The 19,007-nt window shown below is 51.1% G+C and overlaps 2 protein-coding genes across 5 annotated transcripts; one reads left to right on the top strand and one right to left on the bottom strand.

The window, feature by feature from the left end:
* Positions 1–2,028: 2,028 nt before the first annotated feature.
* Positions 2,029–8,029, top strand: LOC136331848 (zinc finger protein 835-like). 3 transcript variants are annotated; one of them, XM_066270934.1, is made up of 2 exons: positions 2,029–2,103; positions 6,901–8,029. In XM_066270934.1, the coding sequence occupies exon 2, from the start codon at positions 6,947–6,949 to the stop codon at positions 8,018–8,020; it is 1,074 nt and encodes a 357-aa protein (XP_066127031.1). In that variant the 5' UTR covers positions 2,029–2,103; positions 6,901–6,946; the 3' UTR covers positions 8,021–8,029. The 3 variants fall into 3 exon arrangements, with proteins under 3 accessions (XP_066127031.1, XP_066127032.1, XP_066127030.1); XM_066270935.1 differs by lacking the exon at positions 2,029–2,103 and adding an exon at positions 4,766–5,111 and having other exon boundaries at positions 6,907–8,029; XM_066270933.1 differs by lacking the exon at positions 2,029–2,103 and adding an exon at positions 4,766–5,111.
* A 4,698-nt stretch (positions 8,030–12,727) lies between these two features.
* On the bottom strand, positions 12,728–16,434 carry ZNF835 (zinc finger protein 835). Of its 2 annotated transcripts, none has more exons than XM_066270926.1 (2): positions 16,049–16,434; positions 12,728–14,268 (listed from the first exon to the last, which is right to left on the bottom strand). In XM_066270926.1, exon 2 carries the CDS (start codon positions 14,226–14,228, stop codon positions 12,735–12,737), a length of 1,494 nt encoding a protein of 497 aa, XP_066127023.1. In that variant the 5' UTR covers positions 14,229–14,268; positions 16,049–16,434; the 3' UTR covers positions 12,728–12,734. The 2 variants fall into 2 exon arrangements, with proteins under 2 accessions (XP_066127023.1, XP_066127022.1); XM_066270925.1 differs by having other exon boundaries at positions 16,068–16,434.
* Positions 16,435–19,007: the final 2,573 nt, after the last annotated feature.

Genomic DNA, 19,007 nt, shown 5'->3' with positions numbered 1-19,007 from the left:
TTTAACAAGACTTTGTTTTGCTGGCCTCTCCTGAGTCTGCTGGTAGAATTCGGGAGAAGTATCGGATCCTCTCTCCTCATCCCTCTCTTGGACTGATTGCATTGAACAAGCCACGGCTGGAAAGGAATACGAAGGTCCACTGTTACATTCTTTAGGATTTTATTGGATGCAAAGAGAGAAACTCAACTCAGATGAGCTTAAGCAAAGAGATGAATTATTCATTCATGTTGTACCAAAGTTTGGGCTGAAATAGGCTTCATTATGATTAATAGCAGGTTCCCAGGGCCTTCCCCCCCCCCCCGGATGCCCCCACTAGACGTGCTCCCTCTTTGGGGTGACCTCCCTCTCCTGCCTGCACATGGCTGGGGTATGGCTCTCATCACCCCTGTCCTCACCTCTTCCACGTGGCAAAGGAGGGAGCTCGAGACACATCCTACAAAAGCCAAACTGAAGAAAAGCTTGCAAGGCATGACAAAGAAATAACTTTATTAAATATAGAAATTGATCAATTGTTTCAACAAAATCATTAAGAAAAGGCCAGCTACCCCACAAAAGATATTGTTCACAAAAAAAAGAAAATCACTCTAAAATATTTTACACCTATCATATCTAAAAAAACAAAAAACAAAAAAGAAACAAAACTAGCCCATGAACAGGGATATGGGAACTCTCATACACTGTATGAGTGCATTTTGGATGGGAATTTGGCCATTTCTAGTGAAGTTAAGTTTATGTGTACACTAAGACTCAGCATTCTACTTTTCTTTCTTTTTTATTCAGTGAGAGGAGGGGAGGCAGAGACAGATGCCCACATGCACCCCAACTGGGATCCACCCGGCATGCCCACCAAGGGATGATGTTCTGCCCATCTGGGGCATTGCTCCATTGCAACCAGAGCCATTCTAGCTCCTGAGGCAGAGGTCATGGAGCCGTCCTCAGCATTCAGGCCAAGTTTACTCCAATGGAGCCTTGGCCCCTAGAGAGAGACAGAGAGGAAGGAGAGTGGGGAAGGGTGGAGAAGCAGATGGGAGCTTCTCCTGTGTGCCCTGACGGAATCAAACCCGGGACTTCCACACTCTGGGTCAATGCTTTACCACTGAGCCATGCAGCCAAGGCCCAGAAGTCTTGAAATAAGGGTTAAGAGGAGGAGGCAGGCACAGTATGGACGGCAGCGAGGCAAGATGAAAATGGAGGGGGGTGCACGTGGAGACCATCCTGGGGGCTCCAATGAGCTCAAATAGTGCCGCAATCCCAATAAAATTCGTGGACTATTGAAAGTAATTATAATGTTGGCCCTGGCCAGTTAGTTCAGTTAGTTAAGAGCATCGTCAGGAAATGACAAGGTTGTGGGTCAGATCCCTGGTTAGGGCACACACACAAGAAGCAATCAATGAATGCATGATTGAGTAGAACAACAGATGAATGAATGCTCCCCTTGTCGCTCCTCTCTCTTTCCCATCCTCTCTGTCTCTTAAAGAAAAAAAAAGAAAAGAGGCCCTGGCCGATTGGCTCAGTGGTAGAGTGCCAGCCCGGCTTGTGGAAGTCTTGAGTTTTTGGTACTTGTTAGCATAGGCTGTTAATTGTGTGTTTATTCTGTATTTTTACAGTCTGCCGCTGAATTGGAATCTAGGAAATCAGACAAGTGTAAATCACAGCACACAAATTGAAGTTGAAAAATAAAAAAGAGGGATATGTGGGGAAACAGGCTGCAAGCTGATGGTTATTGCAATTTAGATTTGGGGGGGACAAAGTTGTGGGGGACTGGCAGTAAGCTGACAAGGTCCTCGCAGTTTAAGGCTTAAGTTGCTAAAGGCTAGGCTCTTCCCCACACCTCCATGTTAGCTGTGACTGGAGCTAACTACTGTCCCATTTCCCTTGTCACTCAAAGAGACTGGAAGCAGTTTTCTTTTTTCCCTTTGTTTTGTGAAGCTAAGATGTTATGCATGGTGGGGTGGGGGGTTCTGCACTTGGGAGAATTCTTGGGTTGCCTCAGGAATGTGACTTTGTATCTGAGCTCTCTTTGTTTTGCAAATGGCTTTGCTCTCTGCATTATCAATAAAGTGTTTTGGGGTGCCTGCTCCCTCTTGCAGACCATCAGTCTTGGTAAGGAGACCTCTCAATACCATCCTTTTTCTTTCTGTGTTTATTTTCTAATCCTCCACCATTCCCACCCAGAGACCTGCCAAATTACAAGTTGCGCTGGTTCATGACACAAGCCAGCGACGATGGGGTCCTGTCTATGATCCCACACTCAAGGTGGTGAGTCCGCATTCAAATCAGGGACTTTGGGGTTTTGAACCTGGGTCCTCAGCATCCCAGGCCAACACTCTATCCACTGCACCTCTGCCTGGTCAGGCACCATACTCTATTCCTAATAGTAAATTTTTTACACCATTTTCGACTACTTATCAAATCAAAATTATTCACGCCCAATAAAAGTTACGTAGGTCAACTGTCCATCTTTGGACCAGTTTCCAATCAAAGCCATCCATGCCTGAAGTCTATAGGTAGATAGATTTCTCTATTTTATTTACATTTTCTGGAATGTTCTGTATGAGAATTGCTTCATCAGTTATTTGGGAGGTTTGGCAAAAACATGCTGCTGTCCCTCCGTTTCTCTCTTTCTCCGTGGTCTGGTTTATTTCCTCCCCTTACCCACCCCTTTCCAGCCGTTTTCCATCTTCAGCTTTCTTGCTAGTCTATCCCTCCTTTTCTCACCACGTGGCAGAGCCGAGAGTATCTGTGCGTGGAGTCTGGGAGCCCATCCCCCAATGCATGGCGACCCCCACACCCAAATACACCCGGGGTCAGGCTCCTACACGCCCCTGCGACCCCCTCCCCCGTCTGCCGCCTTTTCTCTCTCGTCTCCCATCCTCTCTGGATTCCTGGTCCTCACACCCGTCACCTTCCCGTGATTCTGAAATCTCTTCCGTCCACGGACCACATGCTCTTAAGCTGACCTCCCTCCGTGGTGGCTCTGGGGGGGAGGGGGTGGCTGGAACCTCCGCGTTCAATCGCAGGTGCCTTTGTCCATTTCACCGCGGGGACGGGAGGGGGTGGTGGGGTCCTTGTCCAAGAGCTCCGGGACCCACACGGTCCGAGTGAGGGACCTCCCCCACTCTGTACGCGAATCCTACTTACACCCGCCCCCCATCTCTGCGGGTCTCTCCTTCGCAGGGGCGACATTCCGTCTCAGTCTCACATCCATTCAGAAGCCGGGTCTGAGTGCTCCCCAATTTTTCCTGGTTCTCCCCTCTCTCATTGTTTTGGCAGCCCGTATGCTTTCTTCCATTGCTGTTTATCCCTACGATTTATTCCACATTTACCCCGTGTCTCCGGCTGTGGGTCCCTCCCTCCCTTCCTCCCTTCCTCTCTCTCTCTCTCTTCACTGCTCTCCCCTCCAGCTGTGTCTGTCCCTATGGCTTTCTCCATTTCCCTCTATTGCCCCCATTCCCCACCATGTCTCTGATGGTCTCCCCCCCTCCTCCGGGGCGGTCCCTCGGTCTGAGCACCCTTCTCCCCATCACCCTGCTTCTCTCTCCCCCGCCATCCATTATAGTCCTCCCCATCGCTTCCCCAGGCTTCCCTCACTCCTCCTTCTTCAGGACCGGTGCCTGACGTCACTCCATTGTGGGAACAGCTGGGCTTATGATTGGAATATCCACCCCTCCTCTCTCCCAGTACCAGGGCAGAGAGGCCCAGAAGGTACAAGCAACGGGGACAGATGACCAGTGTATCTGTCCCTTTCCTCTCCAGCCATTGAGAATGCGTGGGATGGTCTCCTTCTTGTCCATCTCTCTTTCTCTCTCTCTCTCTCTCTCTCTCTCTCTCTCTCTCTCTCTCTCACACACACACACACACACACACACACACACACGCACGCGCGCACTAGGTAGGCTTTTGCTTCGCACCCTCAGAGAATATAGATGGCTCACAGAAATTAGGGAATATTTCAAAATGAATAGGAAGTGGTCAAATAGCCCCTAATTTTTTGTAAGCGGTATAATATAGGGCCAGGTTTTAAAAATACCCTGTTCCCCGAAAATAAGACCTAGTGCAATTTTTTTCAACTTTAGAAATATAAGGCCTCCCCCTGAAACTAAGACCTAGTGCGTCTTTAGGAGCAAAACTTAATGTAATACCCTGTCTTATTTTGGGGGAAACATGGGTAGATGGTTGTACATGGAAATAGAGTCACAAGAAATTCTTAATGGAATTCAGAGTTTGGCCGGTTATGCTGATGTTTGTGATGACATGACTACAGTCTATGAATACATGTTGATTTTTTTGGTTCAACCATAAATGTGAATTCTTGTTCATGAAAAAATAAGAGATCCCCTGAAAATAAGACCTAGCGCGTCTTTAGGAACAAAAAGTAACAAGACATGGTCTTATTTTCGGGGAAACACGGTGTTTTGTGTGTGTGTGTGTGTGTGTGTGTGTGTGTGTAACACATCCTCCATAGAAGCATCACCAAGAAGTAACAGGTCCCAGCCTCGCAAAGGCAATCCAGAATGATGACTGTTTTTCTCTTAAACATCACATCTGCAGAGGTCAACTTTTCCCCCCCAGGAGATTACTGAAGGCCCTTATAGTGCTCTTGTTCTGCAAGCTCTACACAGGCCCCGCCCAAGCCCCACCTCCGCCCCCACTTACGCAGACGCACCGCCTGCTAAAAGTTAATTTCGCTAACCCAGGGCCTTCTGGGAGTTGTAGTTTTTGGAGCCAGGCACGGGCCGTACGCTCAAAGTGCGCACGCGGGCCTTTCCGACCTCGCGCTTAGTGCCCCTCCGCGGTGCCGTCTTTCTTGACTTGGGGCGCCTCCGTGACCGTGCCTCGGCGAGACGAAGCGAGTCACCGGAGGTCGGCGCAGGCCTGGTGTGGCCAGAGACCGAGGAGAACCTGACCCACCCCCACCAGGCTGGCGACAGCTGCCCCCAGGCCTTCAGAGCTGGTCCCGCGGCACGAGGACGAGGGTTTGTGATGTGCGCATGCGCACGTGGACGTGTCCATGTATCTGTGGGGTCCCTCACGTTCGTGATTCCAGCGGCGTGTGCACGGGTTGCCCTGTGTTCGCCCTGGCGTGACTCCAGGACTTCGTGCCCGTGCAGGTGTGTAACTCGTTCGTGACACTCAGCCTGGGCGTGTGAGTCTGTCCCCACCTGTTCCTGTATTTGCACGTGCCGGACACTGGTGGCGTGTGCAGCAGGGAGCGTGTGTCTTTGCAGGCGGAGACCTCTACACGTCTATGACTTTGGCCCGTGGGCGTGCCTGGGTGTGCAGCAGTGCAGGATAGCTCAATGCCTGTGCCTGGGTGTGCCTGAGTGTGACTCTGCATGTAGAGGGCCGTGTGTGTCCTCTTGTGTGTGTAGCTGCGTGTGCATGAGTAAGGGTGGCCAAGTGCGCTCGGGGCCACGCGGGTGTACAAGACTGCCTGCCTCCTGTGTGTGCGGAGGACTGTATACCACAGCATAGGGGTGACTGTGTAAGGGTGTGTGAGTGCCAGGGTGGAGTTGGGGGTGCTGTAATTGTGCCCTTGAGGTGTGATTGTGTGCAACTGCGTGTGTGTCTGTGTGCGACATGATGTATGTCCGCCTTGAGTGTCTGTGTCTCCCCTTCAGTTACCTGTTTGTGTGTGTGATCTTCCTGGGTAAATACCTCTGAATTCACACACAACCTCTGTCTGTCTGTTTCTCTCTCTCTCTCTCTCTCTCTCTCACACACACACACACACACACACACACACACTGAACACTCCGCACTTTAGCTCTGTCTGCCTGTATCCGCCCCATTTCTTTGTCTCACAGATGCCAAAGGGACCCACTGAGGTATGGTGGCCAAAGCAGGATTCACAACCTGAGTGACATGGATAGGACCTGATGCTCCCAAGACCATGAAGGGGGTAGCAGTACCCTCTCTGGGAACCTAGCTGGGCTGATATGGGCCTGAAGGCTGACTGTGGGGGTGGCAGCCGGACCAGGTCTCTCTCTGCTTACAAGTCATTTGCTGAGTTGCACCTGTGCTGGAGGAAGACCATTCAGGGCCCCTGGAATAGACAGTGCGAAGGCCGTGGGGAAGGAGCGTGCCTGGTGTATTTGTGCCACAGGGGACAGACCTGTGGTTGGAGCAGTGCATGCCCAGGGCAGGCTAGGGTGTTGTAGAGGAGTGTGTGGCGTGGACTAACTCTTCTCCAAAAAATGGAACTGTCCCTGTAGCTGTAAGTCAGCTTGGGCTGCTGTAACAAAATATCATGGACTAAGTAGCTTAAACAATAGATATTTGTTACAGTTGTGGAGGCTGGAAGTACAAAGATCAGGGTTATAGCAGCGTCTGGTGGGGACTCTTTTCCTGCCTTGTAGGCAGTCACCTTTTCACTGGGTCCTCACAAGGTGGAAACAGTCATGTCTGGTCTATTCCTCTTCTCATGAGGACACTAATCCCATGGTGGGGGCCCCACCCTCATGATCTCATCTAACCCTAATCACCTCCCTAAAGCCCACCTCAAACACCCGTCACGTCGGGAGTTGGACTTGTACACGTGAACTTGAGAAGGGGTACATTTTGGTCCTAGTACAAAGCTGTATTTTTAAGAGCTGAAAGATTCATGCTTTTGCAGGATCTTTTAAAATTGTTTTTAGTTCCATTAAGGCCACAGAAACTACTTGGCAATGTCTATGAACATTTTAGGTTGTCGCACCTGGGTGGTGGGGGCAGACCTACTGACATACAGTGTGTAGACACCAGGGATGCAGCTCTACCTCCTCCAAGGCACAGGCCCGTCTCAGGTTGGAATGATCTGTGATCCAATGGGTCACCTGTACAGAGGTTGAGATCCAGCACTTGGCTCTTCCCAGCATAGGACAAATGACAACCCTATTTGGTTTTGTTCTTTTATTCCAGATCCAGTACAGGAACGTGAAATAAAGGCTGTAGCTTGAGAGCAGGGATGGACGGACCCCTGGCCACTGCTGCCTCCCAGGGCTCTGAGTTGGGAGAAGCCTGGATACACCAGGGTCACTTCAAGGACCGGGAGGACCACCAGGAGAGCTGTTTGAAGCCAGAGAGCCATGAAAACGACCCTGCCGGGGACAGTGACAGTGCCACGGATGGGGGTGACACTGGTGGAATCCTGGGAACCAGACCAAACCCTCCTGTTACCCAGGCCTCGCGCCGGCCCCGGAGGCAGGGCGTACGGGGAAAGAACCCGAAGCAGGCCGCGGGTGCCGAGGGCCCCAGGAAGCCTTGGAAGTGTGAGGACTGCGGCAAAGCCTTCTGCAACCGTTCGACGTTAACCCTGCACCACAGGACGCACACTGGGGAGAAGCCGTTTGTGTGCCCCGAGTGCAGCAAGGCCTTCAGCCAGAGCGCGTCGCTGGTGGAGCACTGGCGCCTCCACACCGGCGAGAAGCCGTTCGCGTGCGCACAGTGTGGCAAGGCCTTCACGCAGCGGGGGCAATTGAGGCAGCACCAGCGTGTACACACGGGTGAGCGGCCCTACGTGTGCCAGGACTGTGGCCGTGCCTTCAGCCATCGCGCCAACCTGGTGCAGCACAGCCTGGTGCACACAGGCGCCAGGCCCTACAAGTGCCGGGGGTGCGGGGCCACCTTTGGCCACGCGTCCTCCCTTCTGGAGCATGAGAGGATCCACACTGGTGAGAAGCCCTTCCGCTGTGGGGACTGCGGGAAGGGCTTCAGCCAGGGCTCAGCGCTCACCCTGCACCGGCGCATGCACACTGGGGAGCGGCCCTACATGTGCCCAGAGTGTGGCAAGGCCTTCCGCCACCGTGCGTACCTGATCCGGCACCACATCGTGCACACTGGGGAGCGGCCCTACGAGTGCAGTGGATGCGGCAAAGCCTTCAGCTTCTCCTCTGCCCTCATCCGGCATCAAAGGACGCACTCTGACAAGAAGGCCCACAGCACGCAGCCTGTAGACAGGGACACCCCTGCCCAGCTGCCACACCTGACTGGACACCTGCACTCACCCAGGAAAGAGAAACCTTTCCTTCCAGTGTGTTAAGCCCTTGCCTTAGGCTTAAATGGGCATTCTGGATCTCTGGAACCTGGTTGCTTTCTGGGAGCTGATGCCAATCTGTGGTGAGGCTTCATCTTGTTCCTCACTGGCAAAGAGGACCTGTTGATGACAAAATTGGAACATACCCTCGCCCTCAATTTAGTAATTTGATTGAATTTTGCCACTTAGGGCCAGTTAATATATCCTAGTAAAACATGAGAGGCTTACACCACTGCTTGGCTGATATAAATGCCTCTCAGCTGCAGTAAGTCCCGAGGAAGAAATGTTCAAAAGAAAATTTAACAGTAAAATAAGTCATATATAATCGCTCTTGTGGGGTGAGCCTCTCCTCTGGACTCATGGTGTCTCACCAAACTTTCAGGAACCAACTGAGGAGCCTCAGCAGACCTGGAAAACACATATCCTCAGCCCCACAAGAGAACAGGGTCTGGCCCTTGCCAGATTCCTGTGAGCACGTCCTTTCATCGCACTTCAGGGAAGACTTTCCTTGTTGGATTCCAGAGTCTCTCAGCCACTGAATGGCCTTTTACGTCAGTATTCCAAAATTTTTTAAGTAAAAAGAGCATGATAAAGAAGATTTGCAGGAGTTCCAGGGTATGATCCTCCTTTTTTATTTTTTAATTGACCTTTAAGTGTTTGATAGGCATGCTCTACAATGCCTTGGCCCAGAGGATTGTAAGGAGTACCTGTCCTCAGGTCAATTCCAAAAGTCTGACAAAATGTAGTAAATGTTTTTCCTACATATGTAGGCACATTGTCACTAACTTATTAGTGACAAGCATGGCTTCTGCATCTTTTAAAACATTTTTATCTATTAACAGGCAATCTAGGGAGCACTTAAGGCTGAAAAAGTCCAGTGTGACTTTTGTTATCTTCCCATTGTAAAAAAGAGCTTTGTTGGGGGGATCTACTTTGCCCTAAGCCTCGCAGCTCAGTGACTGCTTCATGAGTGAGTCAGGAAGAAAAGCAATGTTGCTCAGCAATAACGAATTCATCAGTTCCTGTATCTAAGAGACCTGAATTTATACACTTAGTATTGTTAATTTATTTCAGGGCATCAGAGGAGCCAAATCCCTGATCTCCTCGGGGTCCCTTTTGCAGGATGTGGCCTGACAAGCAGAATTAGCAATTTTAATACGATTCTTCTAACTGCCTGACGCAGCCTGAGACAAATTCTTGAAATGACTTATCAGGGCCCTGCTTAATTTTGCTCAATTCCTTTGTTTCACAGACCTGAGTATAGTTTTACATAGAAACAAGACCATTTACAGCACAGAGACACAAATATAACACATAAGTCTGATTAATCCTAACACCTGAGTTGCTATTTGGCTCTCAACTCCTAAGACAAACACAGAGCACACTTCACAAAACACGCACGAAATTAGCAAATCTTTAGGATCTAAATCCCATTCTAATTTACTATTTTATTTTATTATTTTTTATTTTTCCAAAGTTAGAAGTAGGGAGGCAGTCAGACAGACTCCTGCATGTGCCCAACCGGGATCCACCCGGCATGCCCACCAGGGGCAATGCTCTGCCCATCTAAGTTGTTGCTCTATTGTGGCCTGGAGCCATTCTAGTGATTGAGGCGGAGGCCATGGAGCCATCCTTAGTGCCCGGCCAACTTTACTCCCATGGAGCCTTGGCTGTGGGAGAGGAAGAGACAGAAAAGAGAGGGGGCAGGGTAGAGAAGCAGATGGGCGCTTCTCCTGTGTGCCCTGCCTGGGAATCAAACCCGGAACTCCCACACGCCAGGCTGATGCTCTACCAGTGAGCCAAGCAGCCAGGGCCCATTCTATTTAAATTTAAATGTGCGCTGCTTTTTAAATTGTTTCCAATTTTAAAACAAAAAAGCAGGGGTGAAACTATTTTATTTTTTAGTTCAATATTAGAGCCGGCATTTCCAATTTTTGCATGCAAGAACTTAATTCAGGCCTTTAAAAAATATCACATTTTAAATAACATCAGACAAAAACTAAACAGAAACTAGAATCAGACAAATCAGAGAGAAACCCGGGGTTTCAGAGCACAGCCAGAACAGAAAGATGCCTGCATTTTCTGACAGAGACACTGGAGGATGGAACTAGCAAAGTTTCCCTGAGAAAATAGACTCTAAGCATCTGCATGGGAGGTTTTGTAGTCAGATCCACAGGGGATCCTCTGCCTAATTTCCAAGCAAAGAATAGGAAAGAAACAAAGTGATAGTTCAGAGGATTGTAGCTAAAACTTTAAAGAAAATCAGACAATAACAGGAAAAGCTGTAACTTTTCTAATACCCAAGTGTTCTATCCCTTCTTAAATTTCATAGTTGCTCTAAACAGCAGCTCAGGTTGACCATGCTAAGACTCCTCCTCTACCTCAATTTTAGCTGAGCAGCAGACTAAGCAGCTGGAGAGAAATAGAAGCATCCACATTGTCCCACATTCCTGTCCCCTAGCCCAGTGGTTGGTGAATCACGGCTCGCGAGCCACGTGTGGCTCTTCCACAAAATACCCCATGTGGGCGCTACCTCAAGAAGGAATGTCCTTCCTATATAGTTTAAAAGTCTGGCTCTCAAAAGAAATTTTAGCCTGACCTGTGGTGGCACAGTGGATAAAGCGTCGACCTCGAAATGCTGAGGTTGCCTGTTCAAAATGGTCAAGGCACATATGGGAGTTGATGCTTCCAGCTCCTCCCCCCTGTCTCCCTCTCTCCTCTCTAAAATGAATATAAATAAAATAAAAATTAAAAAAATAAAAAAAAATTTCAATCGTTGCACTGTTGATATTTGGCTGTTGGCTGATGAGATTGCTGACCACTGCCCTAGCCACAGAGTACGGCACCAACTGCCAGAGAGAATGACACTTTCATTCCTCCTGCTGTAGTCTCCTCACTCCATCCTTTTCAGAACTTTATGTACTTGCTCCCCTGTAGCAGAGCTAACTTTTCCCTCCTCCAGGAACCAGGGCACACATCTTGAACATAACACAAAAAGCTTCCTAGCTGCATAACTATTCTTACAAAAAGGTGCCTTTCTTTTGACCCTAACTGTCCCATAATTCATTACTCCTGACTGCACTTTCCCCCTTCTACATACTCATTGTGCACACTCGGGATCCTCTCACTTGCCTTCTTCAGTTTCATCTTCCCACACTCACATTGGGTGCCATCTGTCACAAATTAGTGCAACTTGTAATTTTGTAGGTCTCGAGTGGGGACAGCGGAGGATTAGAAAATAAACACGGAAAGGGATGGGATTGGGAGGACTCACTGCCAAGCTGATGGCTTGAAAGAGCGCCCTCACCCCCCAAACACTTTATTTATAGTGCAGAGAGCAAAGCCATTTGCAAAACAGAGCTCAGATACAAAGTCACATTTCTGAGGCAAACCAAGAATTCTCCCAAGTGCAGTAAAAACCTCCACCATGCATAACATCTTAACTTCACCAAAAAAACAAAACACAAAAACCCCAAAAAAGGGTAAAAAGAAAACTGCCTCTAATCTTTTTGAGGGACACGGGGGACAGGACAAGTAGAAACCATCAGTGTCACAACTAAAGTGGAGGTGTGGGGAAAGGCATAGCCTTTAGCAACTTAAACAAGAGGTTTGAGGGGAAGAGCTTAGCTTTTTGGCTTGTCTTAAACTAGGAGGAGTTGTGTCAGCTGGCAGTCTCCACAACCTACATGCGCAAAGGCATGAGTTGAACGAGTTTGAATCAGGAGGAGGAGAGACAGAATGTGGTCCATGACCCTGAGGGGTTGCAGGGCTGGTACGAAGGATGCTCGCCTATTCAATTACCTGACCTACTCATTTATATTTCTTGAGGACCTACTGTGCGCTGAGACCTGGGATGGCAGATGTCTGGGGTACAGGAAAGAACCAGCTGTGTTGTTCCCCAACCCCGAATGACACCAGGGCTTGTGCTGCAATGTACTATTCATTCAGGTCATCTATCACTTCTTGAGGACCTATTGTATGCCAAAGCCTGTGTCCAGGAGATGCTAGAGATTAAAAAAAAGGCATACTCTCTCAGCCTGACCAAGTGGTGGCATGGGGGATAAAGCGTCGGACTGGGACGCAGAGGACCAAAGATCGAAACCCCAAGGTCGCCACTGTGAGCGTGGGCTCATCTAGTTTGAGCAAGGCTCACCAGCTTGAGCCCAAGGTCACTGGCTCAGCTGTAGCCCCCTGGTCAAGGCCCATATGAGAAAGCAATCTTTGAACAACTAAGGCGCCGCAGCAAAGGATAGATGCTTCTCTCTCCCTTCCTGTCTGTCTGTCCCTCTCTCCGTCTCTGTTACATAAAAAAAAAGCAAAACAAAAAAATAATGGGCATACTCTCTCCTCCCAGGCCCTCACTGAAGGGGCTGGGCCTTTGATTAATTCACTGAACAAATAAATACCTGCTCAATCATGAAATCAACCAGTACTCCCAGAAACCCACAGATGCCTTTGGGTCTGCTGTGGTGGGTCAAATTTACAATTTTAAACCAGAGGCGGTGGGGAGGAGGGAGTCAGGGCATCCAGCAGATGCAAGGTGCAGACCCAGCCCTTGGACACCCTTCCTGGGTGACCTTGGGCAAATCACAGAGCTTTTCTGAGCTTGTGTTTCCTCACAGACAGTACTGAGATGATAGGGTATCTCCCCACTAGTGACATGAGGTTGGAGATGGAAAGCCCTCAGCACAGGACCTGGTACAGGAGGCCCCGTGAAACCCTAGCTCTTGTTCTGCTGGTCCCCAAAGATTTCTGCAGGTTCACTACTGCTAACAGGCTTCTGCTCCCCGGGGCAGGAGTGTCCCAGTCCAGGCTGCACGCTGTGGGCCTTCTTGTCGGAGTGCGTCCTCTGGTGCTGGATGAGGGTGGAGGAGCGACGGAAGGCCTTGCCGCAGCTGCCACAATCGTAGGGCCGCTCCCCGGTGTGCACCATGTGGTGCTGGATCAGGTGATCACGGTGGCGGAAGGCCTTGCCGCACTCCGGGCACGCGTAGGGCCGCTCCCCAGTGTGCGTGCGCCGGTGCAGGGTGAGTGCCGCGTCCTGGCTGAAGCCCTTGCCACAGTCCCCACAACGGAAGGGCTTCTCGCCGGTGTGGAGCCTCTCATGCTCCAGGACGGAGGACACGTGACCGAAGGTAGCCCCACACTCCTGACACTTGTAGGGCCTGGCACCTGTGTGCAGCAGGTGGTGTTGCGCCAGGTGCGACTGGTGGCTGAAGGTGCGACCACAGTCCCCGCACACATAGGGTCGCTCGCCTGTGTGCACGCGCTGGTGCTGGTTCAGTTGGGAGACCTGCGTGAAGGCCTTGCCGCACTGCGCGCAGGCAAATGGCTTCTCGCCGGTGTGGATGCGCTGGTGCCCTGCCAGCGAGGCGCTCTGGCTGAAGGACAGGCCGCACTCGGGGCATGTATAGGGCTTCTCACCCGTGTGCACGCGCCGGTGCTGCACCAGGGACCACCGGTGGCTGAAGGCGCGGCCACAGTCCCCGCAAGCATGGGGCCGCTCGCCCGTGTGTGTGCGCCGGTGCTGCCGCAGGTGCGCTGCCTGCATGAAGGCCTTGGCACACTGGCTGCAGACGTAGGGTCGCTCGGCCGTGTGCGTGCGCTGGTGACTGAGCAGCGAAGAAGAGAGGCGGAAGGTCTTGGGGCACTGCCCGCACGCGAACGGCTTCTCCCCGGTATGCACGCGCTGGTGCTCCTGCAGAGCCGTGCGGCCCCGGAAGGCCTGGGTACACTGGTCGCAGGCAAAGGGCCGTTCACCTGTGTGCACGCGCCGGTGCTGCACCAGGAGCACGGGGCGTGTGAAGGCCTTCCCGCAGTCAGGACACACGTGCGGCCGCTCGCCTGTGTGCGTGCGCCGGTGAGCTGCCAGGTAGGAGCCCTGGCTGAAGGCCTTGCCGCAGTCCTCACACTTCCAAGGCTTCCCGGGGCCCCCAGCGTCCGCGGCCTGCTTCGGGTTCTTTCCCCGTACGCCCTGCCTCCAGGGCTGGCGTGAGGCCTGGGTAACGAGAGGGTTTGGTCTGGTTCCCAGGATTCCACCAGTGTCACCCCCATCCGTGGCACTGTCACTGTCCCTGGCAGGGTCTTTCTCATGGCTCTCTGGCTTCAAACAGCTCTCCTGGTGTTCCTCCCGGTCCTTGAAGTGACCCTGGTGTATCCAGGCTTCTCCCAATTCAGAGCCCTGGGAGGCAGCAGTGGCCAGGGGTCCGTCCATCCCTGCTCTCAAGCTACAGCCTTTATTTCACGTTCCTGTACTGGATTTGGAAGAAATAAGAGAACAAAACCAAGGAAGGTTGTCATTTTCCTGTGCCGAGAAAAGCCCAGTGCTGAATCTCAACCTCTGTACGGGTGACCGGTTGGATCATATAACTCCAGCCTGAGACGGGCCTGTGCCTTGGAGTTGGTAGAGCCACATCCCTGGTGGCTACACACTGTATATCAGTAGGTCTGCCCCCCACCACCTAGGTGCAACAACCTAAAATGTCCGTAGATGTTGCCAAGTAGCTTCTGTGGGAACACCACCCCTGGTTCAGAATCACTGACTTAATGGAACTGAAAGCAATTTTAAGAGTCTGCAAAAGCATGAATCCTTCAGCTCTTAAAAATACAGCTTTGTACTAGGACCAAAATGTACCCCTTCTCAAGTTCTCAAGTGTACAAGTCCAACCCCCTACGTGATGAGTGTTTAGAGGTGGGCTTTAGGGAAGTGATTAGGGTTAGATGAGGTCATGAGGGTGGGGCCCCCAACCACGGGATTAGTGGCCTCATGAGAAGAGGAATAGACCAGACATGACTGTTTCCACCCTGTGAAGACGCAGTGAAAAGGTGACTGCCTACAAGGCAGGAAAAGAGTCCCCACCAGACGCTGCTATAACCCTGATCTTTGTACTTCCAGCCTCCACAACTGTAACAAATATCTATTGTTTAAGCTACTTAGTCCATGATATTTTGTTACAGCAGCCCAAGCTGACTTACAGCTACAGGGACAGTTCCATTTTTTGGAGAAGAGTTAGTCCACGCCACACTCCTCTACAACACCCTACCCTGCCCTGGGCATGCACTGCTCCAACCACAGGTCTGTCCCCTGTGGCACAAATACACCAGGCACGCTCCTTCCCCACGGCCTTCGCACTGTCTATTCCAGGGGCCCTGAATGGTCTTCCTCCAGCACAGGTGCAACTCAGCAAATGACTTGTAAGCAGAGAGAGACCTGGTCCGGCTGCCACCCCCACAGTCAGCCTTCAGGCCCATATCAGCCCAGCTAGGTTCCCAGAGAGGGTACTGCTACCCCCTTCATGGTCTTGGGAGCATCAGGTCCTATCCATGTCACTCAGGTTGTGAATCCTGCTTTGGCCACCATACCTCAGTGGGTCCTTTTGGCATCTGTGAGACAAAGAAATGGGGCGGATACAGGCAGACAGAGCTAAAATGCAGAGTGTTCAGTGTGTGTGTATGTGAGAGACAGAGAGACAGAGAGAGGTTGTGTGTGAATTCAGGGGTGTTTACCCAGGAAGACCACACACACAAACAGGTAACTGAAGGGGAGACACAAACACTCAAGGCGGACATACATCATGTCGCACACAGACACACACGCAGTTGCACACAATCACACCTCAAGGGCACAATTACAGCACCCCCAACTCCACCCTGGCACTCACACACCCTTACACAGTCACCCCTATGCTGTGGTACACAGTCCTCCGCACACACAGGACGCAGGTAGTCTTGTACACCCGCGTGGCCCCGAGCGCACTTGGCCACCCTTACTCATGCACACGCAGCTACACACACAAGAGGACACACACGGCCCTCTACATGCAGAGTCACACTCAGGCACACCCAGGCACAAGCACTGAGCTATCCTGCACAGCTGCACACCCAGACACGCCCACAGGCCAAAGTCACACACGTGTGGAGGTCCCCGCCTGCATAGACACACGCTCGCTGATGCACATGCCACCAGTGTCCGGCATGTGCAAATACAGGAACACGTGCAGACAGTCTCATACGCCCAGGATGAGTGTCACTCACCTGCGAAAGAGTTACACACCTGCGCGGGCACGAAGTTCTGGAGTCACGCTAGGGCGAACACACGGTGACACGTGCACACAGCGCTGGAATCACGGACGGGCGGGGACCTCGCAGACACACGGACACGTCCACGTGCGCACATCACAAACTCTGGTCCTCGCGCCGCGGGACCAGCTCCGAAGGCCTAGGGGCAGCTGCCGCCCATCCCGATGGGTTTGGGTTACGTTCTCCTTGGTCTCCGGCCACACCACCCGCGCGGACCTCCGGTGACCCGCTTCGTCTCGCCGAGGCGTGGTCACAGAAGCACCACAGGTCAAGAAAGATGGCGCCGCGGAGGAGCACCAGGAGCCAGGTCGGAGCGTTCACGGGTGCGCACTGGAAGCCCACGTCCGGCGCCAGGCTCCATAAACTACAATTCCCAGAAGGCTCTGCGCCGCATCCCCGCCCCGACGCGGGGCCGCATCGCCTGGGTTAATGAAACTACAACTTTCAGTAGGCGGTGCGTCTGCGCAAGTGGGGGCCGGGGCGGGGCTTGGGCGTGTCCAATTTAGAGCCCCGCCCATCACATCAGGTTGGCAGCATGGTGGGCGGGACCAATTCTATAAAGGCTGGTCTCCTCTTTGCCCAGGAAAGGCCTGAGCCTGCAGGTTTAGAAAAACAGAGTCTGAAGACCAGAGAAGCTAAGTCATTACCCCAGGACACACAGCACAAAAGGGGTGGGAGTTGGAGTTTAGAACCCACATTTCACCAGGATGTCATGGAAGTCCTTTGTCTCAGGGTTTGTTATGGTTCCTGTCCAGAGCAAAGCAGATGACAAGTCCACTGAGATGAGCACAAGATTGTTATAGTTACTATGAACACGGGCCAGGGAAACCGTTATTTTTAACTGCTTCCCTGTCCGAACGCTGTTAGCTTTCATAATAAATGCTTTCCTCATTCGTTAGAAAAACGAGCACAGATCGCTTTCAGAGGATGTGGAGGAGAGAAACATGTGAACACAGAATGGGAAGATGGGAATGTATTTCACCTACATCAGTGCGCCACCAATTGGGAGAAGACACCATGTTATTTTACGTACCCTCAAGGCTTCTCATTCAATGATCACACCTGCTTTCTTCTCACGTCACATTTTAATTTTGTACATAGACCTCAATCAAGGGCATGTGTGTTTCCCTTCATCCTCCCGAAAGCTCTGGCGTAACTGTGGAAAGAAGGTGCCCAGTGTCCCTCCAAGCGGGGGGTGAGGGGGTGGGGGGTGTTCGCAGACCAGTGCTCCTCCCAGCAGGTCCCACAAGTGTAAGAATAAAGAATAAAGCTTGTGGTTTGAACCCACGGAAGTCTTTCTGGCTTAGTTTTATATTTGATTATTTAAAAAATATATCTCTTACATACCTAGTTCTTATAAACCGTGTTGGGGGCTCAGAAGACTGCAGCATTTTATTTCTCACAAAAATTAGAAGATATTTATATCTTCATATTCATTTTCAAATATCCCCTAATTTTTGTGAGCTGTCTACTTTAGAGAGAAAGTAATGGAGATATATCGATTTATTGTGCCACTTATTTATGCATTTATTGGTTGATTCTCATATGTGCTCTGATTGGGCGGATTGATTTTACAATGGCCTCGCAACCTTAGCGTGTCCAATCAGTGCTCCAACTGAGCTACCCAGCCAAGGTGTAGCATTTTTGAGCACTAGAAAGCTTCTCCCCACCCCCACCCTTGGAAATAAAAATCAGGAACCATTCAAATACAGGGATTAGACGTCCATCCACAAACCAAGGTATAGTGAAATAACCCATTGCATGGCCTTGTTTGGGAACACAACCAACAAGAAAAGAATGTTTTGCCAAGAAAATTGTTTTGTGACTTGAAGGCGGGTCACTGAAACAGGTCTATGTGACTGAAGGCAGTTGCTGGGCTTTTCTCAGTAAAACATTCTCATAAGATTTCTGTACTTTCCAAGGTTATCCCTTAAGATAAGGAGAGGAGGCCCTCTCCTTATCTTAAGGGAGGCTCAGTGGTAGAGCGTCGGCCTCGTGTGCAGAAGTCCCAGGTTCGATTCCCGGCCATGGCACACAGGAGAGGCGCCCATTTGCTTCTCCACTCCTCCCCCTCTCCTTCCTCTCTGTCTCTCTCTTCCCCTCCTGCAGCCGAGGCTCCATTGGAGCAAAGATGGCCCAGGTGCTGGGGATGGCTCCTTGGCCTCTGCCCCAGGCACTAGAGTGGCTCTGGTCTCAACAGAGCTACGCCCCGGAGGGGCAGAGCATCGCCCCCTGGTGGGCAGAGCGTCGCCCCCTGGTGGGCATGCCGGGTGGATCCCGGTCGGGCGCATGCAGGAGTCTGTCTGACTGTCTCTCCCCGTTTCCAGCTTCAGAGAAAGAAAAGAAAAAAAAAAAAAAGATAAGGAGAGGAATGTTATGGGATCCATAGAAGCAATAGCAATTAATGCCTTCTGATATTATGTTATTACTAAGGTATCTTGCAGGTGCACTCCATGTATCTTTAAGTAAAAGTTACACTTGATGTTATGCCAATTTCTCAGTAAACAAGCTTTTGAAGTCTTGTGAATAAAATTAGGACACAGCATGAACTCAGGGCCATTTGCCTGAGCGAGCGGTAGTTTTTGCTAGTCCTTGATGATTTCGTCTGCTGATCTCTCTCTCTGCGCCCCCGACTCACAAAAACACCAAGGAGACTGGCCTGGAACAGACCTTTCCCTCCCAACCCTCAGAAGGCACCGATCAACTGACACTTCCGTTTCAGACTTCAGGCCTCCAGGACTGTGACACAATCCATCTCTGTTGTCTAAGCCGCCCAGTACATGGTACAGGGAAGGCCGAGCAAACTGTTTCAGTGACCATAAACAAGAAGCATGTTTTTTTTTATTTAAAAAAAATTTATTAGTTGGGGTCTGGGTTTGGCTGGGTCCTTCTGGGTTCCACTGGGTCCATGCAC

Source organism: Saccopteryx bilineata, chromosome 3 (genome assembly GCF_036850765.1).
Source record: "Saccopteryx bilineata isolate mSacBil1 chromosome 3, mSacBil1_pri_phased_curated, whole genome shotgun sequence".
In the NCBI taxonomy this organism is placed as follows: Eukaryota; Metazoa; Chordata; class Mammalia; order Chiroptera; family Emballonuridae; genus Saccopteryx; species Saccopteryx bilineata.
This window is presented reverse-complemented; position numbering and strand designations above follow the sequence as displayed.